The 15,506-nt window shown below is 41.7% G+C and overlaps 1 protein-coding gene across 1 annotated transcript in view; it reads left to right on the top strand.

The window, feature by feature from the left end:
* The window catches only part of LOC126456503 (glutamate receptor ionotropic, kainate 1), a 338,468-nt gene that overhangs the window by 217,532 nt on the left and 105,430 nt on the right, over positions 1 to 15,506 (top strand). Inside the window, exon 10 of the mRNA XM_050092256.1 lies at positions 3,907 to 4,011. Coding sequence (XP_049948213.1) covers positions 3,907 to 4,011 — 105 coding nt within the window. The remainder of the gene's footprint in view (positions 1 to 3,906; positions 4,012 to 15,506) is intronic.

Genomic DNA, 15,506 nt, shown 5'->3' with positions numbered 1-15,506 from the left:
GGCACTGATGACGCTCAATGCCGACTCGTAAGAGGTCTGGTAATGTATTTTGAAACTAGTGGCAGACAAGGCAAGTAATGGGCTAGGTTGGGTTTGGCGGGAAGAGTGATTATGTAATCTCATACTATATGATTGTAACACGAGGAAGCAACGTAGAAAAAATACACAATACAGAACGGCATATAAATCACAATTGCATCCAAATAAGACTTCACACGATCACATGCATTACCTAACATGATAATCTTGAAGAACGATCAGGGCTTATTGACGGTGCAGCGGCCACCACGTGGGTGAATAGAAGTCAGTGGAAAAACCTGCACTTAACATGTGGGATCGTTTTTGGATTGTAAGTAAAATTACACACGTAACGCACGCTATGCCCAACACGAAAATCTACAAGTAAGGTCAGGGCTCAATGACTGAGCAGCTCTCACTTCGTGGGTGAATGGAAATCAATGGCAAATTGTGTACTTGCCACATGTGGCCGTTCTTGATTGTAATCAAAATTGCACCACGCAATACCTAGCCTTAAATTATTGAGAATGGGTATAGTTCGTTTTCCGATCAGTCAAGCCCACAAGGACGCGTGAAAACAAAAACCATACAAAATTTAGGAAACAAAATCAATCAACGCGACACTCAAGAATATTTATATGTAAAACACTGTCCACATGCATGGAAACTTGAGCTGAAATAATTATTTGAAGGTACCTGCTCTTTGTTGGAGTGGTTGCGACCGAATAGTGGGTAAGCCCATAAGACCTTATTCACAAAGAAAATGATAACACAATTTACCAAAAAACTTAAAAAAAATGAATAGGCAAAACCACACAGTGATGTAAAGTTCGGCGTACACTAACTGTATTGAAGGCATCTCTTAACTGGGGACACCTGGTTGGTCTGAAGTGAGTTTGAGGGTCCGAACCATGGAATTTACGTGAAAAATTACTAAAATTGGAGGCCACGACTTTGCTCTAACTGAAACAGGCCTGAAAAAGAACGTATTAGTAACATTAATTATAATGTGCCTCATTCTGATACTTCAACATTCAACTTACCGTGTTTTTCAGGCTCCACATACCTGTTGAGCGCTCGTGCCGTTATTGTGCTACTTCCGCTCTAACCATGCCTTAAGACTCACTGACAATCGAATGTAAACTGCACAACTGTTTCTGCAATTGTCCTTTCAGCGCAAGGTGGGGTGCAATATTCATTTACATTCACTAATTCCGAGAAATGCTGTACGAATTTGCTGTGGGACGTATTACATTGTTGTAATGGCTCTGTTCACAGTATATGTTAGTTCACACAATGCAGCCGGTCTGCAGTCTGTTGTCACATGTTTCATACCCTCTAATTTTACGAATGCTGTGAATACTCGAGCGGATGTGTCTGTCGATTGACTTCCACTGACAAACATAACTGCACTTCCTTGAAATTGAGCATTAAACTGTCAAATTACAATTAATACACACATCAAAAAAAGTTTTGATCACCTCAGTTCCGAGGGTTCCGGAACCTGCACAGAAAATTGAAATAGAGATCAACATAAACATCATTTCCACCCTTTTTATTGCTGATGACAACCACACGTTACATGTTGTACCACCATACAGCGAGACCTTCAGAGGTGGTGTCCAGATTGCTGTACACACCAGTACCTCTAACACCCAGCAGCACGTCCTCTTGTATTGATGCATGCCTGTATTCGTCGTTGCATACTATCCACAACTTCATGAAGGCATTGTTGGTCCTGATTGTCCCACTCCTCAAAGGCGACTCAGCATAGATCTCTCAGAGTGGTTGGTGGGTCACGTCGTCCATAAACAGCCCTTTTTCAATCTATCCCAGGCATGTTTGATAGGGTTCATGTCTGGAGAACATGCTGGCCACTCTAGTCGTTATGCTGAAGGAAGTCATTCACAAGATATGCACGATGGGGGTAAAATTGTCGTCCACGAAGGTGAGTGCCTCCGCAATATGCTGCCGATATGGTTGTACTATCGGTCAGAGGATGGCATTCACGTATCGTAAAGCCGTTACTTTGCCTTCCATGACCACCAGCGGTGTACGTCGGCCCCACATCATACTACCCCAAAACAGCAGGAAAAACTCGCTGGACAGTGTGTCTATGGCGTTCAACCTGACCGTATTGCCTCCAAACACGTCTCCGACGAATGTCTGGTTGAAGGCATACGCGACACTCATCGGTGAAGAGAACGTGATGCCAGTCCTCAGCGGTCCATTCGGACTCGCTCTCAGCCTGACCGGGTTGCCTCCAATCACGTCTCCGGCGAATGTCTGGTTGAAGGCATATGCGATACTCATCGGTGAGGACAAAGTGATGCCAATCCTGGGCGGTCTATTCGGTATGTTGTTGGGCCCATCTGTACTGCGCTTCATTGTGTCGTTGTTGCAAAGATGGGACGTCGGGACTGAAGTTGCGCATCATGTAGCCTATAGCGCACAATTTGAGTCGTAAGCTACGTCCTGTGGCTGCACTAAAAGCATTATTCAGCATGGTGGCATTGCTGTCAGGGTTCCTCCGAGCCATAATCCGTAAGTAGCGGTAATCCACTACAGTACTAGCCCTTGGACGGCATGAGCGAGGTACGTCTTCGACAGTTCCTGTCTGTCTGTATCTCCTCCATGTCCGAACAACATCTCTTTGATTCACTCTGAGACGCCTGGACACTTCCCTTGTTGAGAACCCTTCCTAGCACAAAGTCACAATGCGGACGCGATGAAACCGCAGTATTGACCGTCTGGGCATGGTTGAGCTACAGACAACACGAGACGCATACCTCCTTCCTGGTGGAATGACTGGAACTGATCGGCTGTAGGACCCCCTCCGTGTAATAGGCGCTGCTCATGCATGGTTGTTACATGTTTGGGGGGGGGGGGGGGGGGGTTAGTGACATATTTGAACAGTGAAAGGGACTGTGTCTGTGATACAATATCTACGGTCAATATCTATCTTCAGGTGTTCTCGGAACCGGGGTGACGTAAAACTTTTTTTGATATGTGTAGTTTTGCGACTGAGTGATTTTTAGAACATAGGATCGATACCGAACTTACACTTCACTCACACCTTCTCCTTCACCACAAATTTATACGATGTCTGAACAGCGTTATAAGCGTCTCGGTCTATCGTCATCTAGTCTAGACTAGATTGGTACTATCACTGTCCAAAGACACACTCAACTGCCGCCACGCACCTACTCAACTAAAACTATTACTGCGCATGGACGCTGATCCGTTACAATGGTGATATCATTGCTGCAAGGTAGCGATCTTATTTTACGGTCAGGAACTTTAAACTGCATTAACAAAAATAAATTATTTCGAACATAAGCGACGCCAAATACACGATGAAGATAAAAAGAACTTAAAAAGTATAAATTTTTCTTTGTTTTTTAACTTACAGTTTCCATCTATGACGAAAATAAAATAATTGTCTACGTTAGCTCTGATATGCTGGCGGACTGCAGAATGGCAATCGTTCAGTGAAATCCAATGCATACGAGTATAATGCGCGATTTACTCCACGGTGATTACCAACTAAACAGTCTACAAGTTGCAAAAGATCCATGTAATTTTTACTGGTTATACACTGACAAAACCAGAAGTTTCATCCCTGATTGACAGAAGCAGAATCGGTACGTCTGTCTTTTAATATCAGTATCAGACCTCAGTGCCGTTGATATCGTGTTAAACGTGACCATGGGTGAAATAGTTACAACGTTTCTAAGATAAGCTGCGAATAAAAAAATTGCATATTGTATGAAAAGCCCCATAACACTGCCCAAATTTCACACTATACACACAAGATAGACAATTATACAAGTAGTGTCGAAGTGATGTGATAACTATGTTGAACTAAACGACGAAAAATCTTTGCAGAAAGCAGATCTGGCAGTTGGCTCGATGACCATCAACTACGCCAGGGAAAGCGTCATAGACTTCACGAAGCCGTTCATGAACCTTGGCATCAGCATCCTTTTCAAGGTATGTCTTATGCTTGTATCTAAACCAACAAAACCCCTGCAGAGAAAATGTTGCAACAGTGTGTGATTAGGCTTCAATGTGAGTGAAAATGCAAATCCAGTGCAAAAGAGTGATACGAAACCCAGAACAGAGTTTCATATGTTTTTCATATATTCTTGATTAAGTAACAGGTAACCTCGGCTCACAAATGGTGCTGCATTCTTGGATGGCCGTTTTGCAGTTGAAATTAAAATTTGTGTAATATAGAAAACAATAAAAAGAAATGCAAAGTACTGTGTGGCCATATCCACCCACAAACAGTATTCTTTGATCAGCACAACATACAATGCACGTCTCAAATGATCATATCGTGAGCATGATATAATTCTCTTCAGCTCCCCGCACTTTTCTTAAAATCCGAGCTCGGTTGCGATGAATCTGTCTAATAAATCGGTTACTTTAGATTAAAACTGCGTTATTCGTAACCGCAACCTAAACCATATGTAATAACATCTAACATAACAGACACTTTCGGCCACAACACAAAACTGTATGAAATGATTCATCCCTTTACATATCGATCCATTTACTTATACTTATTTTTAACGTTTCTTCGTCTGGTCCAAGTTTTCATATCTGATTTCTCTTTTAGAAGTTTTGCCCAGCTTCACTAACATGTACTGGAAGTGAGAACCAAACCACATCAGATTCGCAGTAGCATAATGGTATTTTTTTTTTGGGGGGGGGGGGGGGGGAACAGAAAAAATGAACAGAATGGTTTTGTAGGAAATTTTATGCAGCTAAATTTTGTAACGAGACGCGTTTTCGCTAGAGGCCGTTGTTTTCGAGTTATTAAGGGAAAACTTACAAAAGTGGCCTTCAAACGCCTCCCCACTCCCACACTCAATCCTCACCATTCAGGATTTCTACTATGTTGTTCATGGCACTCCCTTCTACTACTTATCAAAAATTTGCGACCGCACAAATTGTTTCCTAGATTAAAACTTTTTGTCGTCAATGACTGACCTAATTACATCACAAGCTTAGTCGAGCCCTTAGAAATTGTAAAATTTGGTGTTTGCGAAAATTTCACCTAACAATTTCGTGAATTTAAATAGCGTAAAATGAACAGTTACATCGTTGTGTTCGTCAGGCCTTCTAAGTACGAAACTGCTGTGCTTGTAAGGGTTAATCTTGGATGTAATTGTCAACGCAATCAGTTTTAGGGTAACAAAAGTTTTTTTCCCTTTATTACCCTTATATGCACTTTTAACTTAATAATGTTAAGGAAACACCCTGCTATTCCGGCGGCGTAATAGCCCATTCAATAGAGACGAAAAAAGGTCGAATATCAGAAACAGGTCGTGTAGTTGGAAACTTTTGTATAATGGTAGGTAGTGTCGCGAACAAACGATATGCTAGAAATCCTAGCTGGTGAGGGATGAGAGTGGCGTTAGAAGTGCGGCTGACAGTCGTTTTTGTACGATTTTCTTGAACAACCCGAAAACTGTGGCCTCCCAGTATAAAATCAAACTACATTAAGTTTCCTGCAGAAAGGTTCCGCTATTTCTTTATGTAGGGTTAATACTTCGCGCACAGTGAGCGAAAGAATATGAGAATCTGGCTTGTAGTTTTTGATGGCCAGATACAACATTGTGGGGAGCACAAAACGACGTCGGTAGGGGCAGTTGACTCACCAGGTATGTATCTCAGTAGCATTCTCTTTGATGTTTGTTTTGGTATTTTTCTTATGATTTCTGGTTTTATAAATTTTTTGCCGTTCCGACCCCTTTCGACCCAGTTCAAACCTCAACATTAAAAACATGCGACCAGAATAGGCAATCTGTGTGATCCTGCCAATGTCATCTGGATGGAATGCACCATCTTTCTCCTCAGAGTATGAAAATATTTTGTTGGCACCCACCTACTTGTGAGGAACGATCATCATAATAAAATAAAAGAAATCAGAGCTCGTACAGAAAAATTTAAGAGATCGTTTCTTCCGCACGGTGTTCGAGATTGGGAATGAAGAGATAAAGCTTGAAGGTGGCTCCATGTACTCTCTCCCAGGCACTTAAATGTGAACTGCGGAGTAATCTTGTAGATGTAGATGTTTGTTAGTCATTGAAGAGCAAATGCGGAGTCTGAATGAAGTGATTAAAACACAGCTGTTTATGTTATTCCAGTACAGATACATCAAAAATGAATAGCGTGTCCACATATTGGCATAGTAAGGTGTGCAAACAGGTACATGCCAATGTGTTTTAATTATTTCATTGAAAATGGCGTTCGCAGTTCGATAAGGGACGAATGTACAACAACACTGCAACTTCTGTTTTGGCCCATATGACTCTGTAAGTTGCTGTAAGTTGTAAGGGAGAATGTCGTATCTTGGAACACTTTTCAAATTTCCACCTCCAGCCAGTTCTTTAACCCCAGGATGCATGGTGCCGAAAACACACATGAATGCATATGCAGGGCCTCCAAGGCCGTGCTCTAATTTAAAATTTTCCTCTTTTCATATAATCATTCTTTGGCGTTAAATGTATTTCTGTCAAATTTATTGTCGAATTCAAAGATTACTAACATACAGTAACAGGATCTGGTGAGCGTGATTAACATTTTGTTAATTTTTTAAAAAAAAGTCTAAGAGTAAATTTTTATTAGTTACATCCATTTACATACAACATATGCAAATAATTTGATTCATTCACTTATAAGTTGCAGTTTATATTTTATAACATTTATTACAACCAATTTCTTCAATTAAAACATACTCATTGTTCACAATATTATGTATATAGGCAATATTTTGACAAAAAGTTATTATTCACTGTTCACATAAAACTGCATTTTTCTTAGTTTTCTACATCTGACAAACAAGAAGCACAAAGAACGCCACTATGTTCCTTACAAATGTTGGTTTTACACTTAGTGCATGTCATAGCACTTTTCCTGTGTTTATTATATGGACAATAATTGCATCTTCTTCTTTTTCCTGAAACAGGTAGTTGGTTCGGCAATATGACATCTTTTTGAACACCACATCTTTGCATGGCATCAATAATTTTTTTAGAAGATTAGGGACCTGAATACGAAGTTCGAATAGTGGTCTTACTGTTTCCTCTGATAAATCTCTTAGGAACAAACGAGTTATCACTTCTTCCACTATGGTATGTCAGATGTTGGGCGGAAAATAAAATTTCACTGTTCATTGCTGCGTCGTCCATCATATTCATCCTTAATGCAAATGACCATTTTCCAGTTTGTCTCTTGCAAGTGTAATAAAGAATTTTCTGGTCCATTTGATCTACTCTACCCTTCGTAGAGTTATAGAACTTTATTATATCTGGTTTCTTTTTTGCATGAGTTTCTTCAATGTTTCTGTCATGATGCATTGTGTTAATGAGAACTACAGACTTTTTCATGTTGGGAACATAACTCACTATTGTAATGTCACCTCAAATGCAAACAAAGAGGAACGAATCGCTCTTGAAGCAGATGCTTTCATCTCATTAGGAATTTCTGGTTTATTTTGTTTGATTGTTCCCACCACTGTAATTTGCTTCTGAAGCATCTCTTCTGCCAGCTGCACACTAGTAAAGAAGTTGTCAACAATAATATTTTTTGATGATCCTTCAATGCTTTTAGCAAGATCTTTCCCCACATTCGATCCAAGATTTTTCTGAATAGGTTCATGGGGCTTCCTTCTCGTGTAAACAATTCCGTCTAAAGCATATGCAGGTGTAGCATTACATAACCAAAATATTTTTATGCCATACTGGGCTGATTTAGAGGGCATATACTGGGTGAAGCGGCGTCTTCCACGGAATGGGACTAGCTGTTCGTCAACTGTGAGCGAATCATTGGGAATAATTCTATTTCTACACTTGTCAAGAAATAGTCCCCACACATAGCGAACAGCTGCAAGTTTGTCATCTGCAGATCTAGCTTCACGGGTACGCCTGTCATCAAATTTAATCATTCTCCTCATATCGTCGAATCTATTTACTGACATGGTGGCCTTATATGTGGGATTTGCCTTTTCATCCAAGAATAATTCTCTAACAGGGACATCCCAACTCTTCTCAACACCAGAAAGCAGTAAAATAGCAAGAAAACCCTCCATTTCAGCAAGTGAAACGTTTTTCCACGTTTTACTACATAAAGTAACCACTCTTCTGCCTTCAGTACTTGTGCAGTTGATGATTTCCTCTAGTATTTCCTTGGAGATGAAATAGTCCCAGGCAGCCTTAGGTTTACAGGTTTTCAAACCACGGCCGGACCAGGTGCCTTCTTTCCGATATTAGGCGTACGAAAAGTTGCAGGAGGATCTAATTTCCAAATCGTTCCATTCCGACTAATGTATGTGTGGTCTTCTATACCTTTTTGTGGTGGTTCTTCATTTTCAGACTCTGATGAAGTAATGTTATCGGAAGGACTGCCATCTGCCTCAGTATTCACATCTGCGGGTTCATTGGCTGATTCTTCACTACTTGCATCTTCAAAAATATTTCCTTCCTCGCAAGAATCATCTTCGTCAAACCACTGAGCCACAACACTTTCAAAATTAGTTGCATTTGCATGTACTGACACTCTTGCTTTGCATGTCGAAGCCATAGCAAAAGGCGTGTCTCTCGAACAGCAGCTTCTGCAGCACTAAACGAGTCATACTCGTAACAATATGGGCCTTGCAGCAAAAAAAACTACAGTAACAATGAGGCTGACAAGAGCAGCGCAGGATAACAATACTATGCAATGATAAAACATTTGATAGCAAAAAGATCAATAATACACTGACATCGCCAATATGTGAAAGTAGTGTGTATTATTTTTTAGTTATACTATTACTGCTACAGCTACTGCTGCTGTTGGCACTCCTGTTGCTGGAAATACCACTACAGTTATTGTTGAATTAATAACTGCTCCCAAACAAATGTTGAAGTCAATATAGGCTAAAGAACATTTATAAATGGGTGAGGGCTTCTGAAGCCCTGCTTATGCATTCATGGTGTATGGGTAAACGTATTGAATTATACACAAAACTTAAAAAGGTATCTCATTCAGACTTGATAGGAGGAATGTCACAGTGTTAGTGAAAGAGTACTGGAAAACAGTTTGAAATCAAACAAAAAAATTACAGAATTTTTTTTAAAAAATGAAGACATACAAGGGCTTCAGAGGCCCTGTGTATGCATCCTAGGGTTAATAGTAGGTAAATACAGTTTCTTACTCTGTTTTGAAATAGTAACACTCAGTATTTCTGCTGCAGCATTTTTCTGAAATTACAAAAACTACTCTGGAAAAGTAAGGTTTTTCCAAATGTAAAAAACTATTCCAAGGTACAACACGGTCATGCACCTAGGAACAAAATTTCTATTCAAATTTAAAAGTGTTTCAATTGAGAAAATATTTCTAATACTGAAATTAATACTCTATGTTTTACATTATTGCTTTATCACAAACCAATACTCAGCAAGTGCAGACCAATTAAGAGGAAATCTTATACAAAAAAATAACAGTTTAGAAACGTTTTCAAATAGAAACTATTAGCAACTAATACAAATTTCCCTATTGAAAAGAGAGAAAACAGTTAGGACGTAAACAAAACTAAGCTCATTTGCAAATATCACACTCATCGTTAACTCTGTACATTAAGAATAAACCATTTTCTCACAATAGCTTTAGTATATTATGCAGCAATTAAATATGTACAACTCGTAGTACTAAGAAACACCGAGCGAGGTGGCCCAGTGGTAAGCGCACTGGACTCGCATTCGGGAGGACGACGGTTCAATCCCGCGTCCGGCCATCCTGATTTCCCTAAATCGCTCCAGGGAAATGTCGGGATGGTTCCTTTTAATGGGCACGGCAGACTTCCTTCCCCATCCTTCCCTAATCCGATGAGACCGAAGACCTAGCAGTTTGGTCTATTCCCCCAAAACAACTCAACCCAACTAAGAAACGCTACATAAAACATAGCTTCATGTCTCACAACAACAAAAACATTAGAAAATATCGAAAACTGCTTATGGCGATTTCTAGAGCGCGTTCCTTCATTTGGTTCTAAAATCAATCACGAGACTGAAACACAGAGTAGGAAGTATCATGTTTTCCGAGGTACACTATCATCCAGGTAGAATAGTCCCCTCTACATGTGTTAACATATATTGCTTCAAGCAAATTGTGCCAAACAGTTAAGTCATATAATATGCTTTGTGATTCTGCTGGTCGTAATTGTCTGCTACAACGTATCGTTTTCTGAAAGACTTGCACTTCTGTCGCAAATGCAATTTGCAGATAAATTACTTTCACGGGTGATAGAACAGACACATCTCCGTATTTAAAATAGTTTTTGTGTGTTTTCAGCTGTTGGTACAGTGGTACTTCCCTTGTTGGATTACTTTGGCACCCTGTGCTGATTGCGGCGGTAGTATACTTTTTCCCGGTGGCTGAGCCGTCACAGCATAGGGCCCGACACTCGCAGCAACCAAGTTTGGTTCGATTTCTGCTCATGGCGACACTCGGAATCTACACCTATGGCACCACGAATGTGTGCAAGGTTTCACCTTGGTCCACGAAATGCTGCCGTTGTCTATCCTGGAACAATTCTGTCGCACATTTGCGACATCTAGGCGTGGCCTCCATGATAATGTGGACAGTGGCCATTGCCATGTATCAGTAGCCACCATATGATAATGTCGAGCAGTTCGGAGCGAGGAAATGTTGTACCGGGTGATCAAAAAGTCAGTATAAATTTGAAAACTGAATAAGTCACGGAATGATGTAGATAGAGAGGTACAAATTGACACACATGCTTGGAATGACATGGGGTTTTATTAGAACCGAAAAAATACAAACGTTCAAAAAATGTCCGACAGATGGCGCTTCATCTGACCAGAATAGCAATAATTAGCATAACAAAGTAAGATAAAGCAAAGATCATGTTGTTTACAGGAAATGCTCAATATGCCCACCATCGTTCCTCATCAATAGCTGTAGTCGAGGAATAATGTTGTGAACAGCACTGTAAAGCATGTCAGGAGTTATGGTGAGGCATTGGCGTTGGATGTTGTCTTTCAGCATCCCTGGAGATGTCGGTCGATCACGATACACTTGCGACTTCAGGTAACTCCAAAGCCAATAATCGCGCGGACTGAGGTCTGGGGACCTGGGAGGCCAAGCATGCCGAAAGTGGCGGCTGAGCACACGATCATCACCAAACGACGCGCGCAAGAGATCTTTCACGCGTCTAGCAATACGGGGTGTCGTTTTTTTTTTTTTTTTTTGTTCTAATAAAACCCCATGTCATTCCAAGCATGTATGTCAATTTTTACCTCTCTATCTACATTATTCCGTGGTTTATTAAGTATTCAAATTTATACTGACTTTTTGATCACCCGGTATTTACCGAACATGGTCCGGCGGCGCACCGAAAGCTGTGCTTTTATATTTCTTCCACCGTTTCTTAAAACGATACCATCCACTACCCATCTTGCATAAAAAAGTAATCGACAGAGGCTGTTGCAAGTTTTTTAATGAATTATAACATATACTGAAGAGGTGGGAATAAAACACGAGTTCTGTCGAAGCCACTATGTGTTACGTGAGGCCTTCAATAGTAAGTGGGCGGCGGAGAGAGAAGTGCGGTTCGCGTGCGACAACTTTACGGCAGCCACTTTCCGTGCGGAACAGATCGGAAGTCATTTGGATCCACAGAGTGCAGTCACCTTTGCTCTACCCTCTACCCCCCACCTCTCCCCCTCTATCGCAACCACACCCCCGATGGGTCAAGGTGGCAGCGGCCAGCTGAGCAGTGGACCGCGGGAACCATTCTTCTCTCCCCAGCGGTGCTCCATTCTTGGCAGGCACTCAACTGTTACGTACCTACGTCGCTCCTAAATCGAAATGCAGAGTCTGTCATTCCGCGTAAATGCATTCCTTTGCTTTCCTTTCAGCTAACCACTCTTTTCATTCTTACAGCGTATGTATTAAATCCAGACTTGCTTTCCAAAATTCAAACGAGAGTGAAATTCAAACGCTGCGAAGCATGGAACATAAGATTGCATTACAGCATATTTTTATAAGGCTGCTAACCCAGACACTTTTTAATTTTGGTTCGCTTAGTTTATTACCGAAGAAAACGTATTCCTTATATTGTTGTACGAAGCATGTCACCGGTTCCGTGAAATAATCAAATATTCGATACGTAATGCTAGTGTCTACGTTATCTTTCGTGTATTCATAAAATCTACATCTAGAAGAGTATTCTGCAATTTACACTTTAGTGCTTCGTAAGGGTACATCTAACCACTTTCAGACAGGCAAAATTGCCTGTTGGCTACTGTCTCAGGTTCTTCGGTCATTGGAGGGTGAAGCCTTGACAGAGCCAGCCACTCGTGCTGGGCGAAAATTCTCAAAAATCACCAAACAAACGTCGGCCAAAGAATCCAAGACAGAAGCCAACAGGTGATTTGTCAACAAGTAAGTGACCACGAAAGCCTTAACAATTTTGCACTTTCGGAATATTTCTCTATCGTTTCTGTCTCCAGTGGCACGTGGCAGAAACGAACACTTAACACTTGCCGTGCGAGCTCTGACTCCTTTCTTTTTTTTTATAATGGCCGTTTGTCCCTAAGTAGGTGGCCGTGTGGGGGGAGTAAACGAAATATTTTATCATTCAGAGGAGAACGTTGGAGACTGAAAGATATCGCCGCAACGAAAACGCCTTTGCTTTAATGATGGCGTCCCATTTCACCTATCGTATCCGTGACACCCTCTGCTCGTGTTCGTGATAGTACAAAACGAGCAGCCTCTCTTTGAACTTTTTGATGTCCTCCGTCTGTCCTATCTGGTAAGGATTCCATACCCCGCAGCAGTACTACAGAAAACGGCGAACAAAGAAATGTAGGCAATCTCTTTAGTAAATTTGTTCATCTTCTAAGTGTTTTGGCAGTAGAACCCAGTCTTTCTTTCACGTTCTCCAGCACATTTTCTTTGTGACCAGTTCAAATTAAAATGCTTGCAATTGTAACCATTCGGTATTTAGTTGAATCTACAGGCCTTAAATTTGTGCTATAGAATGTATAACTGAAATTTGACTGATCAGTTATAGCACTCATGTGGATGACCTAAGACTCTTTATGCTTTATTAGAGTCAATTGCCACTTCTCGCTCCATACAGATAATGTGTCTAAATCATTTCGCAATTGACTTTCATCTTCTGATGATTTTAGAAGGCAGTAGAAGACATGTCATCTGCAAACAATTTAAGATTTCTGTTCAGATTGTCTCATAAATCGTTTACATAAATTAGGAACCTCAGAGTGTCTATAACACTTTCTTAAGGCAGCCCCAGATACGGCTTCTTTTTCACTCGACGAGTTTTCTACAGTTACTAAGAACTGTGTCAAAAGCCTTCTGGATATCCATAAATAAGGAATCAGTTTGATATCCTCCTTCGTTAGCACTCAGTATTTCAAGTGAATAAACATCCAGTTGTGTTTCATAAAAACAATATTATCTGATTCCATTCTATGTATCAATATTACGTTTCCTTCGATTCAATTCATAGCGTTCCATCGATGAATATATTCCTACCTGTAAATCCAACTCCAAACCGACGTCAGTGATGTGGGTCATTCATTTGGTTACACTGATCAGCCAGAACATTGTGACCACCAAACTACTATCGATATAAAGCAGTCCAGGCGATAGCAGCGTCACCTGGCGAGGAATAACTGCCAGCCAGGCACAGTCACGGCGCATGCGATATCAGTGAAAGTGCTGTGCATGTGTAGATTAGAGAAAGTGCGCGATCTATATGAGTTTCACAGAGGACAGACTGCGATGGCCCGGAGCCTCGGCAAGAGCATTTTGGAAACTGAACGACTTGTCGGGTGTTCGAGGAGAGCTGTGATGAGTGTCTTCAACACATGGCGAAACCGCGTCCTGACGTCGTGAGTTTGGGTGGCCTGCCGTCATTACAAATGTCAGACGTCGTAGGCTGGGCAGACTGGCAGAACAGGACAGGCAACGCACTATGGAGGGTGTAAATTCAGACTATACAGCTGGGCAGCTGCACCAAACCCTCCCAACGATGGGCGTCCGCGGCCGACGACCCATGTATGTCACAATATTAACGCCACGACATCGGTAACTAAGACATAAATTGGCTCGTGACCATCAGCACTGGACGCTGGCATAGTGGCAGATCGTTGCATGGTCTCATTAATCCCGGTACCTTCTTCGTGATGCCATGGGAGGGCGCGAATCCATCGACTTCCAGGGGAAAAGCTCTTTGACACTCATACTGCAGGATGGAGACAAGCTGGCGGCGGCTCCATTATGCTCTGGGGAACCTTTACGTGGGTATCCATGAGTCCAGTGGAGCTCGTGCAAGGCACCTTGACCGTCAAGGAATACCGTTCGCTGATTGCAGACCAGAGATCATGTTTTCCGACGGTAGTGGCATTTTTCAACAAAATAATGCGCCACGTCACAAGGCTAGAAGTTCAATGGAGTGGTTCGAAGAAAACAGTGGCGAGTTCCAGTTGATACGCTGGGCCCCCACCTCGCCAGCTTTGAATCCGATCGAACACATCCGGTATGTGATTGAACGTGGCGTCAGAGCTCATCGGCCCCTTTCCGCAGAATTTACGGGAATTGTGTATGTCCATGTGTTGTGCCAACTCCCTCCAGCGGCGTAACAATGTCTCACTGCTTCCATTTCACGACGTGTCGCCGCTCTTTCCGTGCCAGGATAGGCATACCGGCTATTAGATAGTGGTCATCATGTTCTGGCTGAGCAGCCTATATTTCCTGCCTTGTGTATTGACGCGATCAGTAAAACTCTCCATGTGATTTAGCACTACATTTAACTGTTGCAGCATGAAGTGGTATGATTTCCCCTCGACTATTGTGTCAGCAGAAGTATTTGACCTAGAGGTATCTGCCTCCGAAAAAATGCTACAGAGAATTTCGGTACAACCTATGTTTCAAATTATAGAATATACTTTTGATGTACATCTTCATCCTCTCAAATGAACCCGCTTTTTAGTTCACTCTATTAGCACTTTTAAACTACTTGGGTCGTATTCAGTTCCTAAATCTCGAAGATACCTCACAACTAGTCAATACCCTAGCGTTCCTTTCAGGTTTGAGATGTACTTTGAGTAGAACTGTCTGCATTCTTAATTGAAAGTACAGAGGTGCGTCAGACATTAACCTTAGCATCTTTATTTCGCTCCTAAGTGGCACATTTGGAAAGTACCGGTAAGTAGGAGGTACAGTAATATGAGTTTCTGTCAAGCTCGTGACGCTCCGTATGTATCGTCTGATGTCGTGCGTTGTCATTATGACGTACGTATTACACTTCATCGCAGATTGAAACTATGTGCCCGACCTAGACTCAAATTCGGTATCTGTACCTTTCGCCGGCATGCGATAGAGCACTTGCCCGCGAAGGCAAAGGTCCCGAGTTCAGCAGGGAAGTAGGCACGGAGGGAATGTTGCAA

The sequence above is a fragment of the Schistocerca serialis genome, chromosome 1 (genome assembly GCF_023864345.2).
Source record: "Schistocerca serialis cubense isolate TAMUIC-IGC-003099 chromosome 1, iqSchSeri2.2, whole genome shotgun sequence".
NCBI lineage: Eukaryota > Metazoa > Arthropoda > Insecta > Orthoptera > Acrididae > Schistocerca > Schistocerca serialis.
This window is presented reverse-complemented; position numbering and strand designations above follow the sequence as displayed.